At 45.0% G+C, this 27,365-nt stretch overlaps 3 protein-coding genes across 3 annotated transcripts; all 3 read right to left on the bottom strand.

Annotated features, from left to right (window-relative positions):
- Positions 1–2,981: 2,981 nt before the first annotated feature.
- On the bottom strand, positions 2,982–5,124 carry smim12 (small integral membrane protein 12). The gene is made up of 2 exons (XM_056583074.1): positions 5,023–5,124; positions 2,982–4,215 (listed from the first exon to the last, which is right to left on the bottom strand). Exon 2 carries the CDS (start codon positions 4,173–4,175, stop codon positions 3,903–3,905), a length of 273 nt encoding a protein of 90 aa, XP_056439049.1. The 5' UTR covers positions 4,176–4,215; positions 5,023–5,124; the 3' UTR covers positions 2,982–3,902.
- A 673-nt stretch (positions 5,125–5,797) lies between these two features.
- On the bottom strand, positions 5,798–13,101 carry pef1 (penta-EF-hand domain containing 1). Its single transcript, XM_056583073.1, has 5 exons — positions 12,978–13,101; positions 12,115–12,514; positions 9,092–9,247; positions 7,742–7,885; positions 5,798–7,375 (listed from the first exon to the last, which is right to left on the bottom strand). The coding sequence occupies exons 1-5, from the start codon at positions 12,996–12,998 to the stop codon at positions 7,146–7,148; spliced, it is 951 nt and encodes a 316-aa protein (XP_056439048.1). The 5' UTR covers positions 12,999–13,101; the 3' UTR covers positions 5,798–7,145.
- Positions 13,102–13,800: 699 nt separating this feature from the next.
- Positions 13,801–18,304, bottom strand: gjb9b (gap junction protein beta 9b). The gene is made up of 3 exons (XM_056583574.1): positions 18,123–18,304; positions 15,451–15,978; positions 13,801–14,577 (listed from the first exon to the last, which is right to left on the bottom strand). Exons 2-3 carry the CDS (start codon positions 15,838–15,840, stop codon positions 14,143–14,145), a joined length of 825 nt encoding a protein of 274 aa, XP_056439549.1. The 5' UTR covers positions 15,841–15,978; positions 18,123–18,304; the 3' UTR covers positions 13,801–14,142.
- Positions 18,305–27,365: the final 9,061 nt, after the last annotated feature.

Below are 27,365 nucleotides of genomic sequence, written 5' to 3'. Positions count from 1 at the left end.
TTTTACATCCGCTTTCCCTCCCTATGAAGCCTGGTTTCCAGGTCTGTTCATTCCCTCTGAACCAATAACACAAGCAAATTGCTACCCCCTGCAGAGCGAGGCTCACAGACACACGTCATCAGCGGAGTCATAAATGGGGCGAGTCATAAAAAGTAACGGCAAAGCGAAATTTAAAGTTTGAGTCTAGCTTATTGTTGAATCATGTAAGCCTCATTTATAAATAACAACCCGAACGAAACCCAACAAAGAAAATCCTGAAAAACACTGCGATGCTCCCAGTCCTTCTGAAGATGGGCCATGCTTTTAATCTACAATGATCAGGAGTTGAGTGACTCCATTCAAGACAGAGGTGGCCGTAAGTGACAGCATCCGCTCATGCATTGTATTCCTCCATGTCTAGACCACTTCCATCGTTTGTTTGCATTGTCAACTTTGTCGCATTGTGCTGGATAAGGGTGGTCTAGTGTTTTTGTGTACAATGGCAGATCAAATGAGTAAGAGGAAGAGAGAGAGAGAGAGAGAGAGAGAGAGAGAGAGAGAGAGAGAGAGAGAGAGAGAGAGAGAGAGAGAGAGAGAGAGAGAGAGAGAGAGAGAGAGAGAGAGAGAAAGAGAAAGATAAAAGAGAGCGTGAGAGACAATGAGCGAGAAAGAGAAAGAAAAAAAAAAGAGAAAGAGAGACCCCATGTGTGATTCTCCCTCAGGTCGCACGCCCGGCCTCTTGGAATCAGCCGGTATTGTCACTGCGTTTCCTATCATTGTTGCAGCTGACCCGGTGGGACAACAGTCACCCTTGTAGCACACGCTCACACATAAAGCCGCTTGAATGAGCACATAACGCATATGTGATTACATCACAAACCCTTGTGAAATCATATAGAGGGGCCCGAGCCAACTGCATCAGTGGAGGTGGGGGCTGGGGCCTGGTAGGTCCTCCAGGCTTCACAAGCCCAGAAAAAACTAAACTCTCCCCTCTGTGGGGATGTATGCAGCCGTGCCAGGGCTTAGGTTCTTATAAAAACCAGCTGTGTGCCAGTTTCGTCATGCAGGGCCAAAGTAGTCTTGCTTTGTAGTCCCGTTGTTTGTGGAGAGCCCGAGTCTTGCGGAGGACCAATGTGCATCCCAATGGCACATCTGAACATCCCCAGACACAGACACAGACACACACAAACACACACACACACACACACACACACACACACACACACACACACACACACACACACACACACACACACACACACACACACACACACACACACACACACACACACACACTGAGATTTTCTAATTAGTATTGAAAGGGAATTTGGCAGGAAAAAAATAAACATTTGGCTTTGCCGTTACAAAGAAAGAAACAAGAACTATAATTACATTTAAAGTCACAGCACACGACCTATTATGTTCCCATAACAATATTGCATTCCCCCACCCAGTTCAGGCACACGCTACCCCACAACGGTGTAAATTTAGACGGCAGAAACCGGAAATGGGTCCCCTTCTGGATCCGGTCCCTGCATTGTTTTTCCCCGGGGATCAGTCCCTGCACTTTAGACCCGACAATGGGGCAGCCGTGGGCATTGTGGCATTGTTTAGGTTGGCTCCCCTTAGGCCTGGGCTGACTTCACGCCAGGCCCTTGCTGACCAAAGACCAATGCTCAACGAGACCTGTGGTGCAGGCGTCGGGCCAAAGCAGGCCCGGTGCCAGTCGTGGCACATAGAGATGTGTGTGGAATGGAGACGGGTGTGTTAAGTGTGTTTGCATTGCTGTTGTATCCATTACAGACAGAGCAGGATTATTAGGAAGAACTGCTAAAAGGGCTGCTTGGAGCCGCAACCTAGTAGCACGTACAGAAGACAATGTTCCCAATAATGCATAAGAAGAAGAATTCCATTCAACAATGCATCCCTTAACTACTCACTTAAATGGCTCTATTTTACTTCAAAAGGATTGGAGGGGGGACATACATGGCTTTTATGATTTGATTCTCTTCCCATCTGGAGTTTTTTGATGCGTTGCTTCCCCTGTGCTGCAGTTTCTGTGTTATTGGACTGTGTGTTGGGTGTGTTTGTGATTCAGGGAATGCAGTGAGCCTCCCGTTAGGCAGACGGCTTGTGTAGTTCAGTGGGGCTGAGGGTACCGCGGTCAGGCCCCCTCATGCTGCAGGATGCTGGCTGGAGCCACCACCTAAGAAAAAAAGGCTGGAGCCAGCATCTTCCGCGCCCATTATCCTATCATGCAGAGAACAATGGAGATTTTGTTCATACTCAAGTCCCCCTCCCACCCAACCACTCACCTCCCTTTCCTTAGGATCAGTTAGGTTCCCACAGGGCCATCCAGACCTGAGGGGGGCGAGCATTGTTCCAGGGGCCTACCTGTCATTCGATTGTTGAAGTAGGGACGACCGCAGTAGGGGGCCTTTGGTGTGTGTTCACTAACAAACACACGCACACACAGCTTATATTGGCCTACCACCTAATTCCTTCTTAATAGCTAGATGGCCTGTTACTTATGGAAACTTTCTACCCAGCTGGCAATAATTACCATGCAGAACATAAACAGCCCAGATTCCTGTGGAGCCTGTTCCTCTGATAGCAGACTTCATGTATGTCTGTGTACAAACGGGACAGGAAAACCTGAGCCAACACTGGCAGGGTAACACAGCATGACTTTCCCTGGCACACAGGAAAGGTTATCATCCAATCCTCCCCACTCAGGAAAGGCTGCAGGACTGGAGCATGAAGTGTTGACCGGACAACTGTTTTACATTTGTCTGTCTGGAAGTATGCGTGACTTTTGCAATGTGCATATAAGGGAGAAGCCATTAGATCAACAAAACACAAAGAAAGGGTTCGCCTGAACACCAGAAACACTAAGAAAGGGTTCATCCGGGAACCAGAAACAGAAAGAAACCCTTCTTCTGAAGACCAAAAACACAAAGACAGGGTTCTTCTTGCACATCTAGAATCAGAAATGGCCCAATCACTTGATTTATACCATTCATTTACAAAAACTTCTTATTGTTGTGTTGCACGGAAAGATCTTACTCTCCAATCTGATACAAATCATGGTCTTATCCTGCAATGATTAAGTCTGGTCAAATCATGAAATGCACTGCTGAAATTCCGGTCGTCATTTACTTTATTACATGAATGATTGTGACAAAGCATTTGCTAAAAGCTTAGATTAAATATACTATATTTGTGTAGATTTAAATAGCTAATTATTTGAACCCATTGTCAGTACAATCTGTCCAGACTTTCTAAAATGAAAGCCTAACAAAGTTATGCATGAATACCGGCCCAAAGGAACCAAATGGAAACAGACTTTGGTTAACCTTGTATCCCAACATGAAAGAGACTAATAGCCCAAACCAATTCGATTTTACACATGGCTCCAAATATTCCCCATCCCACAATACTTTCCTAAAACCCAGCACAGATCACAGAGGACAAGACAGATAGCCAGAAACCTTCTTTGCAGTCTTGTGGTGTAATCAGAAGGGGCAAATCAACACGCCATTTAATGAAAACATGACAACGAGTCACAAGTTCGAATGCCTGGAGGGAAAACAATGTCATTTCCAGCTTAATAGAGTTGTGCTGTGAATGTGATTACGGCGGTTATAGTTTGGCGGGGTACACAAGTAAGAGTCTGGGGGGAGGGGGTAATTAAAATAAACACAGATCCTCTCGTTTTACCTTGTCCACAAGGTCACCATTACAGCGATGTCAGGGCCATGCTAATGCTCATGGTGGACTTGGGGTTGACTTAGGGCGTGCATGGGAAGTGACTTGTAATTTGGCTCATTTGCTTCCATCTCTCCGAGGAGGGAGCCAGTCATACCGGTGCCTTAGTCCAGCCCGACGGCCCCAGATCAGTCCCTAGCCCTTGATACAGGGGCCTAGCTCTCCTGGGGCCGGTTCCTGTTCAAGGCCGCTCTCGGTGCAAATTCCAGCTTGTCTTTGAGGCTCAGGACCTGGGTGCCGTCCGTGCCCTCCTGCTCCTCCAGCTTCCTCTCCTCCCTCAGCTCGAGGATGCTCTTCTGCTCCCGGGGCTTGGGCGTCCCCCGGATGAACCACTCCAGCTGGTATCCCACGGCGCCCACCACGAGGGCGACAGGGAAGGTGACGTAGGGGGCGTAGGTCCGCATGCTCATCCACACCAATGGCCACATGATGCTTGTACCGTGCACGTCCAGCTGGCGGAGACTATAGCTGGATGGGTGGGGTGGAGGGGGGGGCTTATATTGATATGAAATGATAATATCACACTATATATTGCACAGGGCAGTGCGAGCTTATTCATGAACGAACTGGAGTGGATATAATTGTTTTCTACATTTGCTATGGAGATTGCGTTCATGGTTTTGTCCCAAAAAATTAACAGCAGATTTCATTCATCCATTAGCTTTTGCTTAATAAAATGCACCTTACCATTTAAGCAAGGAGGTCTATATTTATACACAGCTTATGGAGTATAGTCTCTGTATCCTGCAGTCCAGGGAACGTATATGTGCTTTAAATATAGAGCAGATACCGAGTTTCTTCGAGGTAGACCACTTGACCCTACCTACCCTGCTTGGACGCAAAGCGCTTCAACTGCAGCAACTACTTTACACATGTGGATAAACCGCCAAACTGCGAGGAAATTAACCCTGCGCCATAGTATGAAACCCAAATATTGTCTTACTAGACAACACTAATCACTCAAATGAATGACAACTAAGGGTCATGAACATTTGCTATTACCTGTAAACAGCGTATTGAAATTGTTTTTTTGTTTTATAAGTGAGAGAACAGTCATTTAGATGGTTTGCCAGACTAGATTGCTGATTAGATTATATACATAACGTTAGTAATATAGTGGAGCTAAATGTCATCTGGTCAAGCTAAAGCTCTTCCAATGCCTGTAACGTTAATTAAACAATATATGTATTGACAACGGAAACGCCAAGGACATGAAACACGAATTTGGTGTAATAATGTTGTATTTAACCAATACCGGTGTTATTGTTAACTCACCTTCAACACGTTAACACAAGCTACAGCATTACTTCCGCCAGTGGCTGTGGAGCTCCTTACTGATCCATTTCATTGGCTGTAAAGATCATGACGCTTGCCAATGGAAACGATCTAAAACTGCTTTACTTTATGCTTTATTGACATCTAGCGGTCAAACTGTGTAATGCTCCGAAGTTAATTCATACCATCTTCAAACAACTCGATCCGAACTTGCCCTACCTCAATTTATGACCTTTAAAGTTATGACTATCTACAAATAATAATACCGTGCGCCGCATGCTTGTAGGAGGACTGTTAGAACACTTAACATAATGATTTAGACATAACATAATTGGCTCTAAGTATTACTATCCAATCTTGATACTGGTATATAAACTGGTAAACATATTAGACTTGACAGCATAGAGTTGATATATTCTATGGACATGTTGATAGATATATTTCTAGGATCATTTGGAAGCCCATCCCTTTTCATGTTCATTAATTAACTTTTCCTCTACACTTTGCATCAAATGCATTGATCCGACCGATTCCTTTAAAAGGGGTACTTGGCATGCTTTGTGAAAGGGGTTAGAACATGCACTCTTGGAGGCAGAGGGAAACGCTTTTATGGGGGTGCTAAGAGATTATGCAGATTTCCCGTGGCCCAGATCAAAGACATGCAGTGTACAAAAATGGCAGAATAAGTTTCTCAACAATACGTCTTCAATCTTTGAAGCATATTGTTAGATTCTGATTAGCCATAGCAAATGTGTTAGAAGGTTGATTCTAAAGGTGACATTAAATATTTATTAGTGAAAGTATAGTATGCAATTGTATATTTGTATCAGGGCAAATAAAAACCACGAATTCTTCAGCTACAAATACAAATAACAGGTGTGGGTTAGCATCAAAACCATACAATTAAGTAATCTTTTACATTTATTTAATTGACCGTCTTAAAAAAACACTCGTAATGGCACAAAGGTAGGTATATAACATTGGAAGACATCTAAGATAGATGATATACTAATGGTCCCGCAGAAACAATATTGGCAAAATAAGCGTCTCTTGTATGCACATGTATCTTCAATCAGGAAGAAAATGCTCTTTAGCAGCAAGATGGAGAGACCGCCACATTTACATAGGTTCAAAAAGTATTATCAAGGTACTATGGAAACCTCACAGATATGTCACAGAAGGAGACGACTGTTGGGTCTTATTGCTGTCATCCCTGGTGTACCAAAAGTGTCAATGTTGTTCTGTTGAAGGATTGGCATCAGTATAGTATAAAAAAAATTATCTGATTTGGTACAATTTCAGATGTGTAAAAAGAAAACGCCATTATAATCAATCATACATGGTGAATCTTTTTCGCCGTGTTCATATTCTACTATCATACTATTCAACAAGGTCAAGGCAAAAATATGCTTTGTTTTAGCTTGAGCTAATATTCTGTTTGAACTGGCAAAAATCCCCCATCACAAATACACTCCATTTCATGATGTTTATCACTGCAAGAAGGTCTATCAGAGGATATATATATAATATTCTTCATTCAAGTCCTCCCTTCTTGGATGAGTCGAGCTATATTGCACTGCTTGAGCCCTGAAGGAAATGTGAATAATTCAGATCTATAGATCAATTTATAGTAATAGCTTTAACATCTAACGCCTTATCATCAGCAACATCAGAGGGGCTCTTGGTTATAAGATGTGCCCTTCAGAAGTGCTCTGTCATTAATAATCAAACTAAACAAGGGAATTAATAAGAAGGAAAGTTCTAACGCAGTTTCATCAATAACTAAAGACCCTCTTCCTCAACAATTGTGAAACCTGAGCAATTGTTTCTTTAAAATATGAGCTTGCACACACTTACACAAAGTGAAACTCTGATCCAGCCAGCCATTTTCATTTAGATAAAAAAACGCAATCTCTTTCCATAGTTTTCATAAAGTCACTTTGCGTAATGAAAACGTATGCTGAAAGGGCTTTGGTCTTCTCAAATGTGAAATCAATCAATACTCACTTCAACTCCACATTACCCAGGCAACACAGCCATGGTAATGTGGACCGGCATAGAGGCAATACTACAGCAAAAGGTAACCGAGCCTACTGCATGTGGATCCCAAGGAGGGGGGGTTTTCACATGAGCCTTTGGACGGTCCCGGAGAGGAAGTCCTCGTAGCTGAGGCGGACATTGCCGGTCATTGCTTGGTCCCTCTCCCTGAAGGCCTGGGTCATGCTCTGCAGCTGTGTGCACACCTGGATGAAGCGGTCCAGCTGGACGCCCGGCCGGCCGCCCCTCACAGCGTAGCGACCCACCAGGGTCTCTGTGAACTGGGGACTCAGGTTGTAGCCCATCTGGCCGAGGGCTGGAGGGGGACGCCATGAAGACAGACGGAGAGGGGAAAGGGAGCGAGGGACAGATAGGGAAAAAAAGGGAGTGAGAGAGAGAGCGACACAGACAGACAGAAAGACATATACAGATGAGGATACAAATAGAGGCGGATATAATAAAGGTAACATAAGGTAACATGGGCAGTGGTTGCCCACCTATGCCATGACCCCATTTCTAGCTCTGTTTTGGACCCAATTTACCTTTTGTGCATCTGCTTCAAAATAAATGTTTTTTTACCCCATCAACATTTGCCTGTCATATCAGTGTCCAGGCCGATTATAAGTAAATAGAGTAAGATAATGATGAAAATGTATCTAGAAACATTAAGACAGACAAACACCTTGGTGCAGTTCGGTGCCATTGATTGTCCCAGAGCGGTCTCGGTCGTACTGCTGGAAGAGAGCCCTCCACTGCTGCATGAAGCCCCACAGAGAAGAGAAGCCAAACACGTCAATGCGCCCCGTCCGTGTCCTGTCAAACATGTCTGAGGACAAAACACACACACACACACACACACACACACACACACACACACACACACACACACACACACACACACACACACACACACACACACACACACACACACACACACACACACACACACACACACACACACACACACACAGTGAGTCAAGTCACACACTACTCATTGCGGTAATGGATTGCATTAACTGAATAGCCTCCTTCACTGGGTTACCAGAGTGAAACGCAGGGATTGTGACATTGGGTTCAGCGCCTGAATGGCTCCATAGACACCCTGGTGTTTCAAAACTTTATTGACCTTCAACAACTTTGACAGGAAATTTAGCTCTGATGTGGCCTCCCATATAAAATTATAATCACAATTCAGCACCAGTTGGGGGCCAAAACTGCTCCTCTCTTCAGGTAATTGGGGGGAGGGTTACGGTTAGCAACACTCGCTCGTATCCCTCATCCATCTACTCTGTTTCGTTCTCTCCCCCCCTATCCAGTTCCTAAGGCTGCGAGTTGACCACATGGAAAATAGCAGAAGGCCTTTATTGCATTCATCATTCATAGTCCTTGCATCACCCCTGCCTTTGTTCTCCTCAACTTTCATCACGGTTGTCCTTGAGGGGGAACTCTTCTTTGAGCTTGCTTAGATAAACAAGCATAATTTATCATTCTGCCTGGGAAAGAAATACATTTAAAATGCGGGAGGGAAGAAAAAAGCAGCCGACGTCCCCCCGTCAGTACGAAGGGGGCTGAACGGCCGACTCCCAGCGTCAACATCCCCGTCCTCAATAGTGATGACACGATTAGGCAATGAATATTTATCTTGCTTTAGTCATTAGGCAAGAAGAAACTAATTGATCATTATTCCAATGACCGAGTCATAGTACAGAAATACCAAGGCCCTATTAATGGTGTTCAGAAATGAACGTGAGGTTGCTTTAATCTTTAACCAGACAATGTAAATGCAGAACTTCTTTTGGCCCTAGTTAACTTTTGATGTGCCTTCACCATTATGTGTTACCTCTTTATTAGAATAGGTAATTGACCGCTAATCTTAATGTTAACAATGGGGTTAAGTGGCGACCCCCACTCAGGGCCGTAGCACCAGATTCCGGGCCCTGTATACAGGAGGTACTGATGCCACCCCCCCCCCCCGAATTCCCTCTACCAGCCCCCTGCGCAGAAGAACAATTGTTAACAGTCCTTGACTTACTGATCATCATCAGGCAGGTCTCGTCGCTGAAGGCGGACCAGTTGGAGTTGACCAGCGCCTGTTTCAGCTCCTTCAGAGTGATGGAGCCACTGTGGTCCGTGTCCACGGTCTGGAACCACTGGAAGGCCTCGGGACTCACCCCAGGTGGGACGTTGCCTGGGCAGGGGAAAAGGAGAGAGATGAGGGGGACGTACTGGGGTATGACGGTAGTTGAGCGGTGGGTCTTGCGAAGGATTTCTTCAGACTTTAGGTTTTATGGCCAGTCTAGGAATTGAAAGTCCAGACCTTGAGTCAAAATATTTCAGAGCACACTTTTAATTTCCTTATCCGTTTCTCCCCTGGGAACCTCGGGTTTAAACTCTACCTTTAGTTATTAGTTGTAACCGGGTTGAATCTAAATGCAAGTCGATAGCCAAAGCAAACACATACTGACTTTACCCTAAAGGATTAAAAAGTAGGCAAAACAAGAAGAGCAAACTTTCACAGAAAATAAGTTTAAGAAATCTGACTGATGCGAAAATAGTTATTTCTTAGGAGATAAGATCCAACAAACCCATGCAAGCACGAACTGTCTGAAGCTTTCTACCGGTTTATACCCTGAAGCTGATCCCATGAAATAATACATCTATTGTTGCCTAAAGAAGAGGTAAATAAGAAAAGCATAAGCTTTGGTTGAAAGAGGTCGCTTTCTTTATTTGGGGAATAGAAGTGTTGCCATTCGTGCTTTCAGAATGTATTCAAAATAACTCATGTTCTTTAGTTGTGCAACACTCTCAATGTTTAACAATGTGTTTAATACACATTTTTGGTGAACAAAATATGATTATAGATGTGGGAAACAGTGGTTTAGTGTCCCATATTCTCACAAACGCATATCACTAGAGTGGAAAATCAAACATAATGCCACTAGCCATGATATCCAACAAAAACTCTCAGTCGCATAAATCTTGTTCCTATATGGCAGAGGGCCTCATCTCTTGGAAAAAACAAACTGCTGACAAGTATAAGCTGTGATTTCTGTAGTCTGACACTTACCAGTGAAATGGTGCTTCATTGTTGTCCAAAAATCACAATTAACATCAAATCACAAGGATAAAGTAACTGCACAATCCTCTGTGCACGTGCAGACCCTTTCCTTATGAGCAAATCTGTCTCGACCACCGCTGCCTACTGCAGACGCTATAGGAGTGACAACGCAGAGGATTGATTCAGCCCAGCAACAGGATGCCTTGTGACTTGTTTTAATGTATTTTAAAGCAACAATAGACGACTATGTCACTGAGCTCGGGTTAATTTGGAGGTTGTAGGACAAATAAAGGATTGGCATGAAACTTTAGAGCGATCTCAAGCTTGATTTGATACATCTTGCTGGTGGAGCGAGTGTGACTTTATAGTATGAATATTGCATCATACAGATATTGTAGGCATGATTAAGGCTTAGTCAAGCATAGGGTAGCTCAACTTTTGCCAAGGAGATTTGAGGGAGATTGAATGTTTAATTACAGCACCATCTTGTGGCTACAATACGCAATCATTTGTTCAACAATGATTCTAAATAACTGGATCAAGCTTGGCACAAATCCAATAGTCAAATTAATTAATTAGTATTTATGTTTGACTGTTTCCGTGAGGGATCCAGTGAATTCAGATGAAGCGAACATAAGACCAGATGAGGTAAGGCAGCTTGCTCAAGGAGGCCGACAGGTAGCTGCTGACCTTGGGGATGGAAGACGGCTGCTATCAGCTGGTGTCGGACATCGTAGCTCCTACATTATCCCGGTAATAATTTAAAACAATATAGACAGAAGATGAAAATTCGTATACAACTGTGGCACTGGGCCTATTCGTCTACGGCTGTTTCAGGGGAATACTCTTAACAAATGTGTTTTAAATAGGACGAAAGAGCTGGCAGTTCGTCCTTTAACGAAGGATGAAAACAGCACTAAGTGTCCTTATGTGACCATTGGAAACCACATTCCACATCATGTTGTCCTTAATAAATAATTCATAAATAATACACATCGGATGAGTGTGCAAACGTTCTAGTCCCTTTGATGCCAAATCTTACTGGAAATGAAGAAAAAAATGAAAACAACTAATAAATAAACCCTAAAGCCTTTGGCTAAGATATGGGCTGCTGTCATACACATTTAAGTAAGAGGCTAAATCAAGGCAATCCAATTTAACACTATTCAAACTATTCTCCTGAACCCTTCCAAGTGCAAAATCCTTTTACAGATTGGCCAATTAACATTTGCAAGATGTCCAAGGTCACATTTCTAAACCTCACGCTACCTCTACCTTGATACATCATTTGGTCGAACATGAAGTTTACGCTGCCGGAAGGAAGGAGTGCTACAACGCTCAAGATGGGATATATGTGAAATAATAAATTGAAAATAAGATGAAAGAAAGAAAGAAAGAAAGAAAGAAAGAAAGAAAGAAAGAAAGAAAGAAAGAAAGAAAGAAAGAAAGAAAGAAAGAAAGAAAGAAAGAAAGAAAGAAAGAAAGAAAGAAAGAAAGGGAGACCGAGAGACAGTGAGACCGAGAGACAGTGAGACAGGAAGACAGAGACACAAAGGGATCAGTTGAGGCCAGAGACCTTATGGATTCTGTCCCTGGGGGGACTAATAGCAACATGGACTATCATGCTGTGACTCAGCCTTAGCAGGTGGAGAACGACCCATCATTCTCACGCACGCACACACTCACACCCTTACACACACACAATAATCATCACTCTGGCAGTGTCGGCTGGAGAAGGAGGAGATGCGCGCAGCACAGACTGAGCCCTGTCTTCCGGAAACACGACTCACTGTATGTGTGCCATGGTGGAGAAGAGGTGAGTCACTCTCCATCCATCATCCTCCCTCTTGACACACACAGAGACAGAGACCCGGATCTGCAGTCCCTTCATGTAGGGGGGGATTGGATAGAGTTCATTCCATCTCTCGTCCTTCTGTCTGTCCGCCCACCGGTCTGCCTGTTTAACCCCTCCAATTAAAAGTGGGAGCACAGCGTACCTGCGGGTCCCTGGTGGCCGTAGGATCCTCCTTGGGGCTGAGCACCATAGCCCCCGTATGGCCCACCCTGGGGGTGCCCAGCATGGGGGTGCCCAGCCTGGGGGTGCCCAGCCTGGGGGTGCCCAGCCTGGGGGTGCCCAGCCTGGGGGTGCCCTCCTTGGGGGTGTCCCGCCTGGGGGTGCCCTCCTTGGGGGTGTCCCGCCTGGGGGTGCCCTCCTGCGTACGGTGCACTGGGACCGCGCGGCCCTTGCCCATAAGGGACCCCCTGGGCGGGGGCTCCATATCCGGCGTAAGGCGCCCCTCCTGCTCCTCCATAAGGAGAGGCTGCGGGACCAGCGCTTCCAGCTCCGTAGTGTGAACCGTGTGACCCTGGAGGGGGGTGAGTCCCTCCTGGATAGCCCTAAAAGTGGGATCAAAGTTAGATTGTAACAGGTATGAATAATGAGCACATTACCTCACATGATGAACAATTATGTATTGAGTTAGTGTATCAATGGACTGGGTGTTTTATAAACTATTCGAGGAACCCAGAAGCTCGTACGTCGGTGGGCGTGGCCGAGTGCGTCAGTCTTAACTCAACCAGTCTAAACAAACCGAGTCAAAAACTCGGATTTTGGACCGAAGTTGCCGCGACAATACTTAATTTGTAAAAAAAATAACGTTATAAGCCCAACTACTATGGATATTAACGTATATACGAATGCGTTAGCGCCTACTAAAACATGTTTATTCAACTTTTTGTGGCTTCCATTATATGGCTTTTGTAGCAGCTCAACATTTGGCCGGTTGATTCAACTATTGACGTTTCAAGTATTATCTTTTTGCAGTTCCCATACCAGTTACAAATACGAAATTATCATTACCTGGCCGTAATGGAAACTCATGTTGAACAGACTTTACTTGGTCCAGTACCGCATCTGCACTGGCGGTCAAAGCAAAAGCAACATCAGAGGTTTATTTCCCTATGTGTCACAGCCGCACCCACATCCGCGGCTGCTGATTGGACGGCTGAGTGTAAAAAACATGACGACGGAACCAATGACTCATTGTCACCGGCAGAAGGCGAACTCAACCTCAAAGTCCGCATTCTTTCGTGGGCTTTGCGCTTGCTTTCAAAGACGGAATAGTTTATCATTCTTATGTAACCTTTCCATATCAATCTTTCTCACTGTGTAATGAGGTAGTACCTATAGTAGTGCCGAGTAGGATAAATAGGCCTATGTTGAGACATAGTTCATTGTTTTTTTCAGAAATTTCGCCGCATTCTCATAGTTCAATACTTTAATTAATTGTGAGAATATTTAAAAAAAAAAAAAATCACTTTGCTGATACATTTTACACAGTCAAAGGAAAAGGAAAAGTATTTTTCAGAATGAAAGCACTTATACTTTCCACTCGAGGCCTACAATATGATTTAATTATAAGAAGAAGCTGAGCTTCATCCTTTAGGCTACTGATTTTATTTGAGTCAATATAAATATATACTTTCTTTTTTATATACAGTCAAATATAAAATGAAACAATTATTATTGTGCTGTATCTTATTTCACCGTTAGGGGGCAGTGTGTATCTTTTAAGAAAATATTCAATTGGATATACTTGTTACATAACCTTGGTATACACATAGAAACGAAATATAAAATATATATATATATATATATATATATATATATATATATATATATTTACAAGAATAGTAATTTTCAAACAAGCAATCCTTTTGTTTGCAGATAACTACCAAACCTTTCCAACAATGAATGATGGGGTTAAAATATTTTTTTCCCATTTCATTCCCTTTTATTATCCCCTTCATTTCTTTGAGTGCAGTGTTTATTTTTTCATGTATTCTATATCATTTAGCATGAAATTAATGGAAAAAGTTTGGGCGGAAGATTTTCAGAGTTTTCTGAGTTTGTTTTGAAATCTCCTCCACAGAGTCTGCTCAAAGTTAACCTCAAGGCTGCACAGCAGCTCCCTGACTCATTCGCTCTCTTCCACGGCCTCTCCCTCCCTTCCTCGTCCTCCTCTTCACTTTTTCTTAGGGGGCGCCTCCTCTCTTTTTGTGTTGCTCAGGTTCTGTATGGACGCCGTGTTCGTGGGGTCCACCCGGATGGACATCTTCGACCTGAAGTCCGACCGCGGCCGGGCCAGCGGCTTCATCTCGTGGCGTTCGGCGAACAACCTACTGTCCGCCTCCCTCTTCTTCACCAGTAGCTTTTGGATGCGCTTGAAGATGAGGTACACCATCTCACAGATGCACATGAGCACGCACAAGCTGGAGGAGATCACCATGAACAGGGTGAAGATCTTCTTCTCGGTGGGCCGGGAGATGTAGCAGTCGACCACGTTGGGGCAGGGCGCCAGGTTGCACTTCGAGAGGCTGGGCATGTCGTAGCCCTCGTAGATGTAGTAGAGGATGTAGAGGAAGGCGGCGTCGAATCCTGCCTTGAAGATCAGACTGAGCTGCAAAGACATGAAGGAGATGGTTAACCGATGTACACACAAACACACACACACACACACCCCGCTACTCATAGGCATCAGACACAGTAGTTCAAACTTCCAAAGAGATACGAGCATGACCGCTTCACAATAACTAATGACTAAAGAGTGTCGTTTTTTTGTATGTCATTTAGCAGATGCTTTTAGCCAAAGGGACTTATGATGGAGCAGGTCATCTCAGATCCAGCAGTCCTTCTAGGTTATGAGAACACTACTTTAGGGCGATGGCATAGAGCCTGGGCCAGTAGACAAAAGGTGAACCGGTCGGCGCTACGCCGTGTTTCCTGCTTTGTTCAGGAGTATTCTATCAAAGATAATCTCCCTCGCAATTGGATGAGGCTTTCCGATTGGGATTATAAAAAGTGCATTTCTAGAGTGGGCAGTCTTCAATGTGATGTTTTGAAACACTTATAAACACTCTTTCTAAGAATGTGATTGTCCTGACCGGAGGTTTTAGCTCGTCTTCCCTCTGGGAAAAGTTTGCTAGTGCTGACCGAGCTTGTGCTCGCTGTCAGACAATTAAAGTGTACAGATCCCCTCCTTCTGCAATATGGTTGGTTGAAACCAACACAAAGCAAAAGAAAGTGAAACCCCCTGGATTTCAGCTTGTCTGCTGATTTGTGAGTCGAAAGAGCAGGGGATACAGGTAATGCATCTTGCTCAAGAAGCCTACAGGCAGACATCAGGAACCTAATCTAGCCCATTCGTCTGGGAGTCCACCAGCCAACCCTCCCGCACGAGAACACTGTCCTACTCCAGACGTATCAACCGGATCAGAGCTCTTTCGGCCCCTACAGAGGCGCCGTTCTACCCAACACGAGTCATCACACTCACCAGATACGTCCACCAAAGCCCCCCGCGCTTCTTCCCCGGGTTGGCGTAGAGGTGATGGCCCTCGTGAGAGGTGGTGTACTGCAGGTCTTTCTTCTTGCGGTACTCCACGTGGCCCACCACCATCAGCGACGGGCAGGTGACGAAGATGAGCTGCATGGCCCACAGGCGGATGTGGGAGATGGGGAAGATGCTGTCGTAGCACACGTTGTTGCAGCCCGGCTGGAGGGTGTTGCACACAAAGTCCTTGTTCTCGTCGCCCCACACGCGCTGCGCGGCCACCACGAACACCATCACGCGGAAGATGAAGACCATGGAGAGCCAGATGCGGCCGAAGCCCGTGGAGTACTGGTTGACCCCGCTGAGGAGCCCCTCCAGGGAGGACCAGTTCATGGCTGCTGCCGACGCCGCCGCGCCGCTGACAAAGGTTGAAGAAGGGAAGGGGGCAGTGGGGAAGACCCGGGAGGAACCTCAGAAGATCCTGACCGATCAGGAGGGGAGGATATGGGGGACGTGTGATCAAACGTTTCCCTGAGGAGGAAATATGAAAGGACAAGATACATGATATGCCGTTGTATTATATGACACATGATCTGGCAATGGTGTGCTATGTAATGGTATGACCTGACAATACATGATATAGACTCTTGCGAGTTTCTGTTTCAGTTTAATTCAACTGTATGACTTTGTATTGACAGGCACCATAGTCATGAAGCGGATATAATTAATTGCCCTTTTCAGTCCTACCCTGCAAGATTTCCTGCATCGTGTCATGTGTGAACTTGAGGAATCAATTTTCGGGGAAATCTGCAATGGCAATTTGCCTGCTCAAGACCCAGCAACATTTGAGGATCACTGCCGGTATCGCTGTGTTGTGGAAGATAGCAGTCAAATTACAGGGAGTGCCACCTAAAGGGTCACATCCGCGACGTAAAATGCTTTCAGGACGTATTTGAAGCCGACTGTTTATCCTGACGCACCAATGGTTTTTGAGTGATCCGATAACAGTATCAACACAGCTTCTTTTGTTGGCAAACAAGTTCCCTTTTTCACAAATTTCTGGAAAGCTTGAAATAAGGAAGCTCCTCTCAATCTGCAGGTTTTATGGCGACTGGCATCTATAAGAATTGCATTACAGCCGTTTGCTGGATTGTCCTCGTCTCTAATCCGGCATTGCTATGCCATGTGTGGAAGGGCGGAAGATGGAAATCTTCCAGAACATAGCTGCATGTGTGAAAAGTGAAAATCACAAGCAGTGCCTAAAAGTTGAACCCAGTAATTTAGCGGGGCCAATGTTTGAAGGGGCTTAAGTGATGTACATGTATGCTCTACATATGCATGTGTTTGTCTGTAATTCTGCACAGCGTCCTGAATAGCTGTGTATCCCTCTTTCCATGTTTTTAATAAGAAATTGATCTCATCTCTGATGAAAGCTTCTCTGAGCCTGCCACTGGGACAGCCTCGATACAGCCTGAGCTCATCTAGGCTGATCCTGAGATGTATTACATTGCTCATTGCTAATGCTAATGCTCATCCATAACATTTCCATGCAGAGACACGTAGCATTGTACACATTGTAACATTGTGCCTCTTCTGTTTTTTTTTCTACCCTCACCCTAGAGCAAAATGCCATTAAAATAAATAGTGTAGAAAGTGCTAAGCTAAGCTGAATGCAGCCAGAAACACAATTTAAAAGGAAGAAAAAAAGAATCTCATTCTTGGTTTGCACTAGGCTCACCTTTAATGTCACCGAGTTCCCAAAGGGGGTTATGTATTTCTCAAACCTTAAAAAAGTATTTGAAGATGAAACAGCCAACCATATTCTTTTTTTAAATGTTTGGGGAACTCACGCATTGGAATGTATAATTTATTTTCGTTATTTAGATATTCTATACATTATGACTGTTCCCCAGACGCCAGGCAGTGTGGTATGTCAGTCTCTATGCATGGTATGTCTTTGTGTGTCTCTCTGTCTTCATGATTACCATTATCCGCATTATCCTCATGATCCCTAATATTTATTTCGTAAACTGTTGCATTGCTTTCTTAGGCTAAAGTTAATCTTGCGCATTCTCTATTTATTTTCACATTGTTTGCCACTGGGAAACCCCTGCTTTACCATTAAACTTGTGTACTCAACGAGGTGCAAAGACCTTGTTCAACCGGTTGGATTGGATACACATACCTTATGGCCACACAAAAGACTGCCGCTGCTGTTGTTATGACTCAACTTTACGGCTCACTCAGGGATGCTCGAATGTCAAATGTCGGTTTCTGTACGTCAAGCTTTTTTCCCGTGCTCACACGGGAGAAAAGTTCATGTTCAGACTTAAATACATTCAAGCCCCAATATATTTTCAAACGTATCACATCCATATGGCTGTGGGTTTGCATTGGTACTTTTTTAACAGATATAGTGTTCGATATTTACCTTAAATTGCTTTTAAAATAAATCCATCTGAATTACAGAATGGGCCCCCCACTGGAAAATATCCATTATCAACTCATTTGTACAATCACCATTAGCCCTTAAGAAGTTCATTATATTAAACTCTTGAGTGCCATAATCTATGTCCACCACCTTTGTATTCCCTTTACAGCCAGTAATGTTAATAATTTAATTCAAAAACAATCCTCATTAATACAGAATATAACAATAAGATGCTGTGACTTACCTCAGAGAAGCTAAGGGAGAGAAGGTCATATAATCATTCGGGAGATATGGTCCTGGGACGGCAAACTTCACTATGTTCTACTGCGGATGTGAGGTTTGGACATACCAAGCCTGCCTCAGGAATTAAGGGCAGGGTCGGCTTATTAGCTTGTTACTTAGTAACCGTCACTTCTTCAGCTTGTGGGGAAGTAGGTTTCTCTTTTGGTGACACACACACAAACACGCACACACACAGACACATACTCACACACACACACACAAACACACACTATTTTATGCACACACAAACAAACACACACACACGCACACACACACACACACCTTTATGAAACACACAAAGGTGTCAAATCCAAGACAAGTTTTGCAGCCTTGACACATGAACGGCCTTGGGCACCAAACCAGTCAGAGAAAGAGACAGACGGACCGACTGACAGAGAAAAAGGTAGACACACAGGGCAGGATCAGGATGGCATCAAGTGTTACAATGGCTGGCATCCAGTGTGTGTGTTTGGAGAATTTCTCTTGTGTGTACATTTGGCAAGTGGTTATCCTCTCAGGGCAGTGCCGTTCGCTCCGCCTCACCCACGCCTAGTCGGTTACCAATCAGGACACACCGGTACGACGAGCAGAGGATTCACTGCGGCATTGGCCTTCTCCTGTGCCCAAAAAAGGCAGCATGCTTATTAAACGGGGATCTGTGTTCAATGTTCAGCTCTTGAGACTTCCTAGGATAAAAAAGCATATCAATAACGCAGAGAGTATGACCTGCATGTAGGCCTATAGTGGTAACGATCTTGAGAAATACCTTTAGATGTATTTTAGTCAAATTAAGAGTGGGGACAGTTATCCACTTGCTAACACAGTAGGGTGTCTCTCGGGTGAGGCGGCCATCTTAGGGTGGGGTTTTTGTAAGCACAAACACACATTCATGTATGTAAGCACAAACACACACACCCGCTAAATACACATTACATTCAAAGGGTGAAATGTGGGAGAAGCAAACAAAGTGGAGACAGAAGTTTGTCACGGCTAGCTTGTGTGTATATATAATTTGGTAAGCATGTGGCGCAGCATAGTATTTGTGTGTGTGTTTCTCAAAGCCGGTATCCCTAAGGAAAATACTAGAGAGAGCGTGAGTGAGTGAGTGAGTGAGTGAGTGAGTGAGTGAGTGAGTGAGTGAGTGAGTGAGTGAGTGAGTGAGTGAGTGGGAGAGACAGAGGGAGAGGGGGAGGGGGAGTACCACCAGGGAGATCTGAAGAGAGAGAGCCAGAGATGTAGACTGGAATGACCTGACTAACTTCAACCGACTGACTTAAATCACTTATGATAGGATTTATGATGGCCAACTCCTATTTCAATAATGGCATGCTATAGGCACAGGTATGAGGGAAAAAAACAAATCAATCTGACAATAATAATACTTAAAGGAAATCCAATTACATTCACATGACCAGCCTTGGCATAATGCCAATAATAATGCAATGTTACTGCTCGCTTTGTGATTCTCACAAACATGGAAAGCAATGGACCGTCTAGCACAACCACTGCCTCATGAAGAAAACATGACCAGAATCATACCTTAATCGTTGTTTCTGTTTTGCTTTGTTGTACTTACTCGCCTTGTTTGAACTGGGCATGGCACTGCATGAGCTTTTCCGCATTTACAAACCCTTTGAAAACCACAAAGGGGCACAGATAGTGTAATCATCATCATACATATGATACCCCCCCCCCTACAGCAAGAAGAAGCAGCAGCTCTGCATCCGCCATGTTGGATAATAACAACACGGAGTATCCGGAATGAGTTACTACCGACTGCAGTTTTTCATGCGTTGCGTTTTGTGTCCGGTCTCCTCTGTTTCGGGTTCGGACACTTGACCCTCGCCGCTTCATGGCGACTATATCGGGGGCTTAATCGTCCCTGGAAGGAGGGAGCCCATTTCGGTGCCCCTCAATGTTTCTTCCCTTGGATTTGTTTTCTTCTAAGTTTTCTTTAAGTCCTGTAAAGGGCTCGGGGGTTACAGTGCGTCGCATAATGCAGAGCCTGTAAAGCCCTTTGAGATTGTAGCCGCGATTCAAAGTGCCCAAAATATAAATTGAGTCGACTTTGCATCACGCCATGCTGACCTCATTTCGATGAGACAAGGCCATGACTTCACACCAATTCACCTTGTTTCCACTATGTTTATTTTTCGTGGGGGTCTTCGGGCGGGGGGAATTCTCCCAAGTCACACGTTGCACGAGTGGCTTGCTACTGATAAACACTAGCGGCAGCGGCGGCGGAACCCTACACCCGGTTACTCCCCCCAGGGCCCAGACGACGTGTTCGAGGCGTGTTCCGTAGCTTCTGTTGTGATGGCCGCACGCTCCCTGCTCTGTAATGACCGTGGGGGGTTAGCGTGGGAGATCACAGCCGGATCGGAGCCATGGTCACAGAGAGAGAGCAGGAGAAGTAAACAAGAATGTGAAACCCTTCCCCCCCCGCATCACACTGGAGGGAGGCCGATTCTGAGGACAACGGAGATGCTATCGGCTCCTGTCGAGCTGTGGGCTGCAAATAAATTAAGCCAGTTTAACGATCCCGGCCACCCACGTCATGTGATATCAAGTAGCCTTTTATGATCACATGTTGTTGTTTTCTTCCCCTTCCCCTAGCATGTTAAGCAGTGTCTTCAAGCCCATACCCAGCTGATGAACATTTCACCCCCACACCCCACATACTGCACACCTCCCCCCATGTCCTTTCTATGCTATAGGTCATCCCAATTAGCACGTATCTTTACACGTTAGCACATAGAGTCCCCGTTTCTTCATGGGTGGGCGATGACCTCGCCAACTCCTGTCACGGATGGACGTGTTCTTTCTCAGTATTTTCTTAGCTTCTGATGTGCTGCTGGCATCGACAGAGCCAGAAGTCATTTAATATCAACAGAAAGTACCAGATGATTGATAAGAAGTCAGTAAGTGGGCCTGTGAGCTCCATATCCCACTATAGTCAAAATGAAAAAAACAGTCTTAGTTATTATCTGCAAAATGGTGTCAATAGAATGATCAATAGGATGATCTATCTATCTATCGCTATACCTTCTATGTGTGTGTGTGTGTGTGTGTGTGTGTGTGTGTGTGTGTGTGTGTGTGTGTGTGTGTGTGTGTGTGTGTGTGTGTGTGTGTGTGTGTGTGTGTGTGTGTGTGTGTGTGAATCGCTGTGCATGCACTGGTGTGTGTGCGTGTGTGTTTGTGTGTGTGTCTGGGTCTGTGTGGTTGTTTGTGGCTCTGTGTGTGGGTGTTTGTTTGTGTTTCTGGGTGTGTTTGTTTATGTGTTTGTGTCATGGTTTTGTGTGTGTGTGTGTGTGTGTGTGTGTGTGTGTGTGTGTGTGTGTGTGTGTGTGTGTGTGTGTGTGTGTGTGTGTGTGTGTGTGTGTGTGTGTGTGTGCGTGTGTGTTTGTGTGTCTGTATCCCTGTGTGTGTGTGTGTGTGTGTGTGTGTGTGTGTGTGTGTGTGTGTGTGTGTGTGTGTGTGTGTGTGTGTGTGTGTGTGTGTGTGTCTGAGTGCGTGTGTTTGAGTCTGTTTGTGTGTGTGTGTGTGTGTGTCTGTGTGGGTGTGTGTATTGGTTTGTGCCGCTGCTTATTGGCCCAGCTCTAGCCTAGTGAGATAATGAAGATCAACGAGGGGGAAGATGGAGCCAGGCTAAGATCCAGGTACTGTCTCCAATGTTTCAGTCCAGAACTCTATCGATCCCCAGCCCACAGCCATCCCTCCTAGCGTCTGATAGAGGGGACTTTTTTGTACCCACACAAGGGCACGCTCACTTGCATTCTCCCCTTATCTCACCTCTCACACGCACTCACACACGCAGGAGCATGTATTTGCACAAACACACAACTGCAAACACACACAGCCGCACAACCACACACAAACACACAGGAAAACACACAAATAAATACACACTCGCAAACACACACACATGCACACACACACACACACACACACTCACACACACACACACAGACACTCACGCCTAAACACAGACAGCGCACGAAGTGCACACATACACACAGACACAAACACACACACACACACACACACACACACACACACACACACACACACACACACACACACACACACACACACACACTGATAAACACAGAGAGATCAGAGTGAAGGCAAGCAAATAGCTTTATATTGTAGGGCTTTGTAACAAATGTTGGTTTATTTTAATGTTTTGCTACAGCTTTGTGTGAATCTCGCATTGCACTGGCATTTTCTTTATTTTTATACGTTGCGTATCTCTGGAAAAATGTGAACTAATTGATACTGTGGTGGATTGATCTTTTTAGACAGGGTGCAGCACTGGGACTTAAAAGGGTTGTCGAGCCCATGCTACCAGGCCTGGCGATTTGCAAAGTGAATGTGGCATGTTGCAAATGGCTAATGTGGCCCCCATTTAATTTCCACCATTTCTTCCTCCTTTTCTTTGCAGAGAGGTCAAAGAAACTTGGGAAAAGGGCTTTGGGACGAGAGGTTAAAAGAGGGTCTGAGATTGAGGTGTGTGCATAACATTGCTTCAAACAAAGCGAGTATACTTTGTATGACGATGCTTCTTGTGACACATTAAGTAATCTCAATGTGTCACAAGAAGGTACTTATTACTTCCAGGCCTTTCTCAAAGCCATGTGTCTTAACAAAAAGCAGTTCAGGAGGGATTATATAAGTGTGACTTCTCAGACAAATAGGTATTTATAGTGTTTGAAGCAATTAAGAAAGCCCGCGGTCCAGCCAAACTTGCTAGACACTGAGTCACTGGTGTAATTTAATCTAAAGAGAAGAAGAAGAAGCTGTTGAGGCTAATAGAAAGATAGAGGGTTGGGCTTGACTTGGGCCCGCTTCCATGTCTCCCTCCGATGGTAGCTGTAAGGACATGCACAACTCTAAGAGGTTTTTCCCGAGCCAACTGGCATTGCCTGAACAAGACGTTGCGTCAACAATCAGCCTGACTGCGTGGCTGGTACTATGTGAGGCCCACCAGCTGTGTTGTTACGGAAACAATCTATTGGATTGATGGGACTAATTAGCATGGCTGTGGGTAAATAGTGTCCATCTCTCTATTTGGTTGTGTGTGTTTATGTGTTTGTGTGTGTGTGTGTGTGTGTGTTTATGTGTGTGTTTATGTGTTTGCGTGTCTGTTTTTTTGAGTGTGCGTGTGTATGTGTGTATGTCTGCGTCAGTGTGTTGGCGTGTGTGTTTGTGTGCATGCACATGCTGAATAAAATCTGAAAAAAAATATGCTTTTTTTTTCTTTTTTAAATAGTCAATGCCTTAAACAAAGGGAAAGAGCTAATAAAGGGAAAACAAACAGAAGGAAAAACACATGTGGACACACATGCGTGATACAGGTCAAAACAGTCAACGATAACGAGGATGTGCAGAGACCAACGGTTCACACTGTGACACATGGATGGATGGATGGATGGATTGGTGGCTGACGAGCTGATGATTTGATTGATTGACGGGTGGATTGACAGAAAACATCACCCCTGTCGGATATGCAGAAATCCCATTGTGTGATTAAGGACTTGGCATGGCCCTCTGACACAGTCAACACCCCGTGCTGTGCTGCTGCTGAGAGGCCTTGCATCAAATCCATACTCAAAGTGGGAAAACATTACCATGATCAAAGCTTCTAGACGGCATAGAACGCAAATCAAGAAGGATCACAAGTCACAGCTTCGTCCCTGTGGTGTGAGTTTGTTGACTGGCATGCAGAGGGTGCACGTGCATACAAAGAAAAGAACAAATGCATGCATACGCAGCGGCAAACATGCTTCGATATATGCTGCACATTTTGAATGTGTTCCGTACACAGCTTCTATGCATGAATTCTTAGAGTACAACATGCTCTGTTCTCTCGTAGAATGTCTGCCTGTTCTTATATTCACCTTTTAGTATGACAGCGAGGAATACACAGTGTACACTGTACTTATTTGTAATGCAGCAGTGTCTCAGCATATTGAATCAGGTTTCTCTCTCCTGAGACACATAATGTAGAGCATGGTTGCATATAGCACACGCACATCCACGCATGCACACACACACACACACACACAAACACAGGCACACACACACACACACGCACACAAAAACACACACACACACACACACACACACACACACACAAACACACGCATGCACGCACACACGTGCATGTAGGCACACACATAAAACACATATGCTCTGGCTGGCCAGTCACCCATGGTGTCGTACAGTGATGGTGGTCGCCGATGCAATGTTTTTATGCATTTATATGTTGGTCCGAGACCTCACTCTAAATAAGGGCGACAGTGGCGAAGGGTTGGGTAACCTTGTGCTTTATTGTCCGGCTGCCCGGAAAAATGGGTATTATTCCCAGCCCGAGATGAGATAAGCCTCTGTCAGCACCAGCGGCCCTCTCTCTGCCTCTGATCCTCACGGCTGGGGGCTCATTGCAGTGGAGAGGACTCACATTCCCTCACTCTTTCTTGTATGGATTTTTATTCCATTTCGCTCTATGCCTCCCTTTCCTCCCTCCACCTCCCTCTCTCTCTCTCTCTCTCTCTCTCTCTCTCTCTCTCTCTCTCTCGCAGTGTCGCTCTCACTCGCTCCAGCTCGCTCTCTCTCCCTCCTGCCGTCCCGCCTCGCCTTCTTCATCCCGTTGCTCCCATGTTGCTTTGTCTTATCAATATTCTTTCGTCCCCGCCGTCTTTGCTGTCAGGAATCCTGATTCGGATTTCTTGCCCTTGTGAGATTTCGCTCCTTCTCTTTTTAAAGTGTTGAGTAATAGATACCATGGCAAGCGTTTTCCAACCCTCTCCCTTTCTGTTCGCCCTCTTTCTGTTTCCTGTGTGCTGTGTGCTGAGTATCTACAGTTCTCCCTGGAATAATTAGACTTTTGTTACTCTTTGACATGCAAAAGAAAAGAGAGACATAAATATTCATAGGAAGACAGAGGGCTGTCTCACTATCAAGGGTGTTGGAATAGTCCCAGATCCAAGGTTCTTGGTTTGAATCCCAATGTCAGTGTTCTACGAGTAGTCATCCCTGAGCACCTAGCACCAAGCTGCTCCTTAATGGCGTGTGTCTCAAATGTACAGACGGATTGAAAACCAGGGAATGTAAATGTAAATAAACTTAAAATATTTGTAGAACTTACCAACTAGAAATGAGTAGAAAACGGTTGTTCTCATGGTCCTTCCTACAAGGCCATTAGTTTATGTTGCATTAACTTCAACACATTCAGAATCCTCATCCTCTATCGTCTCTTCTCTTCCTCTTCTTCTCTCTTTAGTACAGGTTGCTGTAAAGCAGATCGGACCAACCTACCTAGGCCATCTTCCTCCATCCTCCTCCTCTGTCTCGCCTGGTCCCCCCCCCAGCTCCTTCCCCATCCCCTCCTGTCTCCCTTGCCCCCCCCCCCGCCTCTCCCCAGGGGTCACCCCCCCTCTCCCTATAAATCGCTGTGGCTGAATAAATATGAGCGTAGCTGTTAGCCAGCACTGACACTTTACCTCCAAGTGCCCCCTGCGGTGCAGGCGCTATGGCGCTCATAAATCGTCCTGGGATGGGGGGCCTAGGGAGGGGGTGGTGGGGGGGGGGGATGGTGGGCCTAGCGAGGGGGTGGTGGGGGGAGGGGGATGGTACTGGTGGTGTCGGGGATGGTGGTGGTTTTGGCGGTTAATTCTGTGGCACAATGTATCTTTTGTTGACTTGATTACGGATGCAACATGCCTACGATCACGCAGACTCTGACGTACACTGGAACGCTGACACACAGGCGTGACGTCGGACGCGGCACACAAATCAACCAACATCAGTCAGGGGCGGACAACGCAGGAGCATACACTTATCATCACTTGGAGATCTTCAGGCAACGTGATTGGATGAGCTGTTCTCGGGACTATATTCAACACACAGGCATGATTTGTTTTTGAGTCAGCGTGTTCATGTTACGGCCGGGCTCCTTACCCAACCCTATAACACTTTAATGTTAAAATAAGCGGCTTTCTAGGCAGATTTCAACCTGTTTGTTAAATTTAAAGAACAGCAACGAATAGATGAAGTGATGTGGTGTTGTTGCATCCTCCCGCTTCAAACACAAGCAAGCACACCTCCCACCAAGGGAGTGACCAAAACAAACACTTTCCCACACTACGACTAACAATCAAAAATAAAATATGTAATAATAATCATTAATCACCATTGTGAAAAGTAAAGCTGGGAAATGACTCTCCAGGAATTCATAAATTACACACACTCATTTGCCTGTTTAGGGCCAAATTAATTCAAAATAATTGCAATAATAGCTTTTTTTCAAAAGTGGTCACCATTTCTCCCCTATTTTCTTGTATTGCAGCACGTTGAAACATGTAATTTTTAACCTATGAGACAAAACCAGTACACATCCCTTAACAGATTCTGTAGCTGAGAGGTTGTCGAACACACGCATGCACACTTTAAGAGGAGCCAGTGTGTTCTCTTGCTAACAACAAATGCTAAAAGGTTCTTGTTGTTCCTGCTGTCTTGAAGATAGTTCTTTCTCTTTGCTTGGTGAAGTCGGGTCACTGAGCTTGAAAAGAAAGTACGCTTGAACTGCCTCCATACTAACCCTAACGAAAGAAAGACATAAACGCGACAGCCCATTGCATCTCGGATGGTGAATGATCTTTGTTCGTACGATGGAGCTGCAATTAGGACGTTCTGGAACGAGCTGAGGTATGACAGTTAAGCTGAACAAAGTTGTTCAGGTGACATTCTCAGGTCTTTGGGGATGTTGTTCTTTCGCATTTATCTGCGGAACCCTTTTTTTAATTTGTCAAGAAAGTATGCCAGTCTCGGCTCCACAAAATGTCAAGTCTCTGATCCATTTATTCTCAGATCCAGCAGTCAAAGTGGGTGATCTTCTTCATTTCAACCCCCCCCAAAAGAGAGCAACTGCTTCAAATGAGCACACACTCATTGGGATTTGGTTTCAGACTGAGACGGCGGTGACTGTGTGACAATGAGCCTCTTGACATTCGTTTAAGAGTACCCCTCGGTGACACCTCCATCCGTTTTGGCAGAGCAAAGCTGTTAGCTCTAATTGCTATATCTCACCGGGTCCTCTTCCATACACAATATCCACCTGAGTCCCGTGGTTCACTCTTCATTACTCCCACGGGTACGGACCGGTCAGAGGGGGCGTCTCTTACGTAATGCACTAACTCTTTTA

Source organism: Gadus chalcogrammus, chromosome 22, assembly GCF_026213295.1.
Source record: "Gadus chalcogrammus isolate NIFS_2021 chromosome 22, NIFS_Gcha_1.0, whole genome shotgun sequence".
Taxonomy (NCBI): Eukaryota; Metazoa; Chordata; class Actinopteri; order Gadiformes; family Gadidae; genus Gadus; species Gadus chalcogrammus.
The sequence above is the reverse complement of the archived record's forward strand: the minus strand, read 5'-3'. Positions and strand labels throughout refer to the sequence as shown.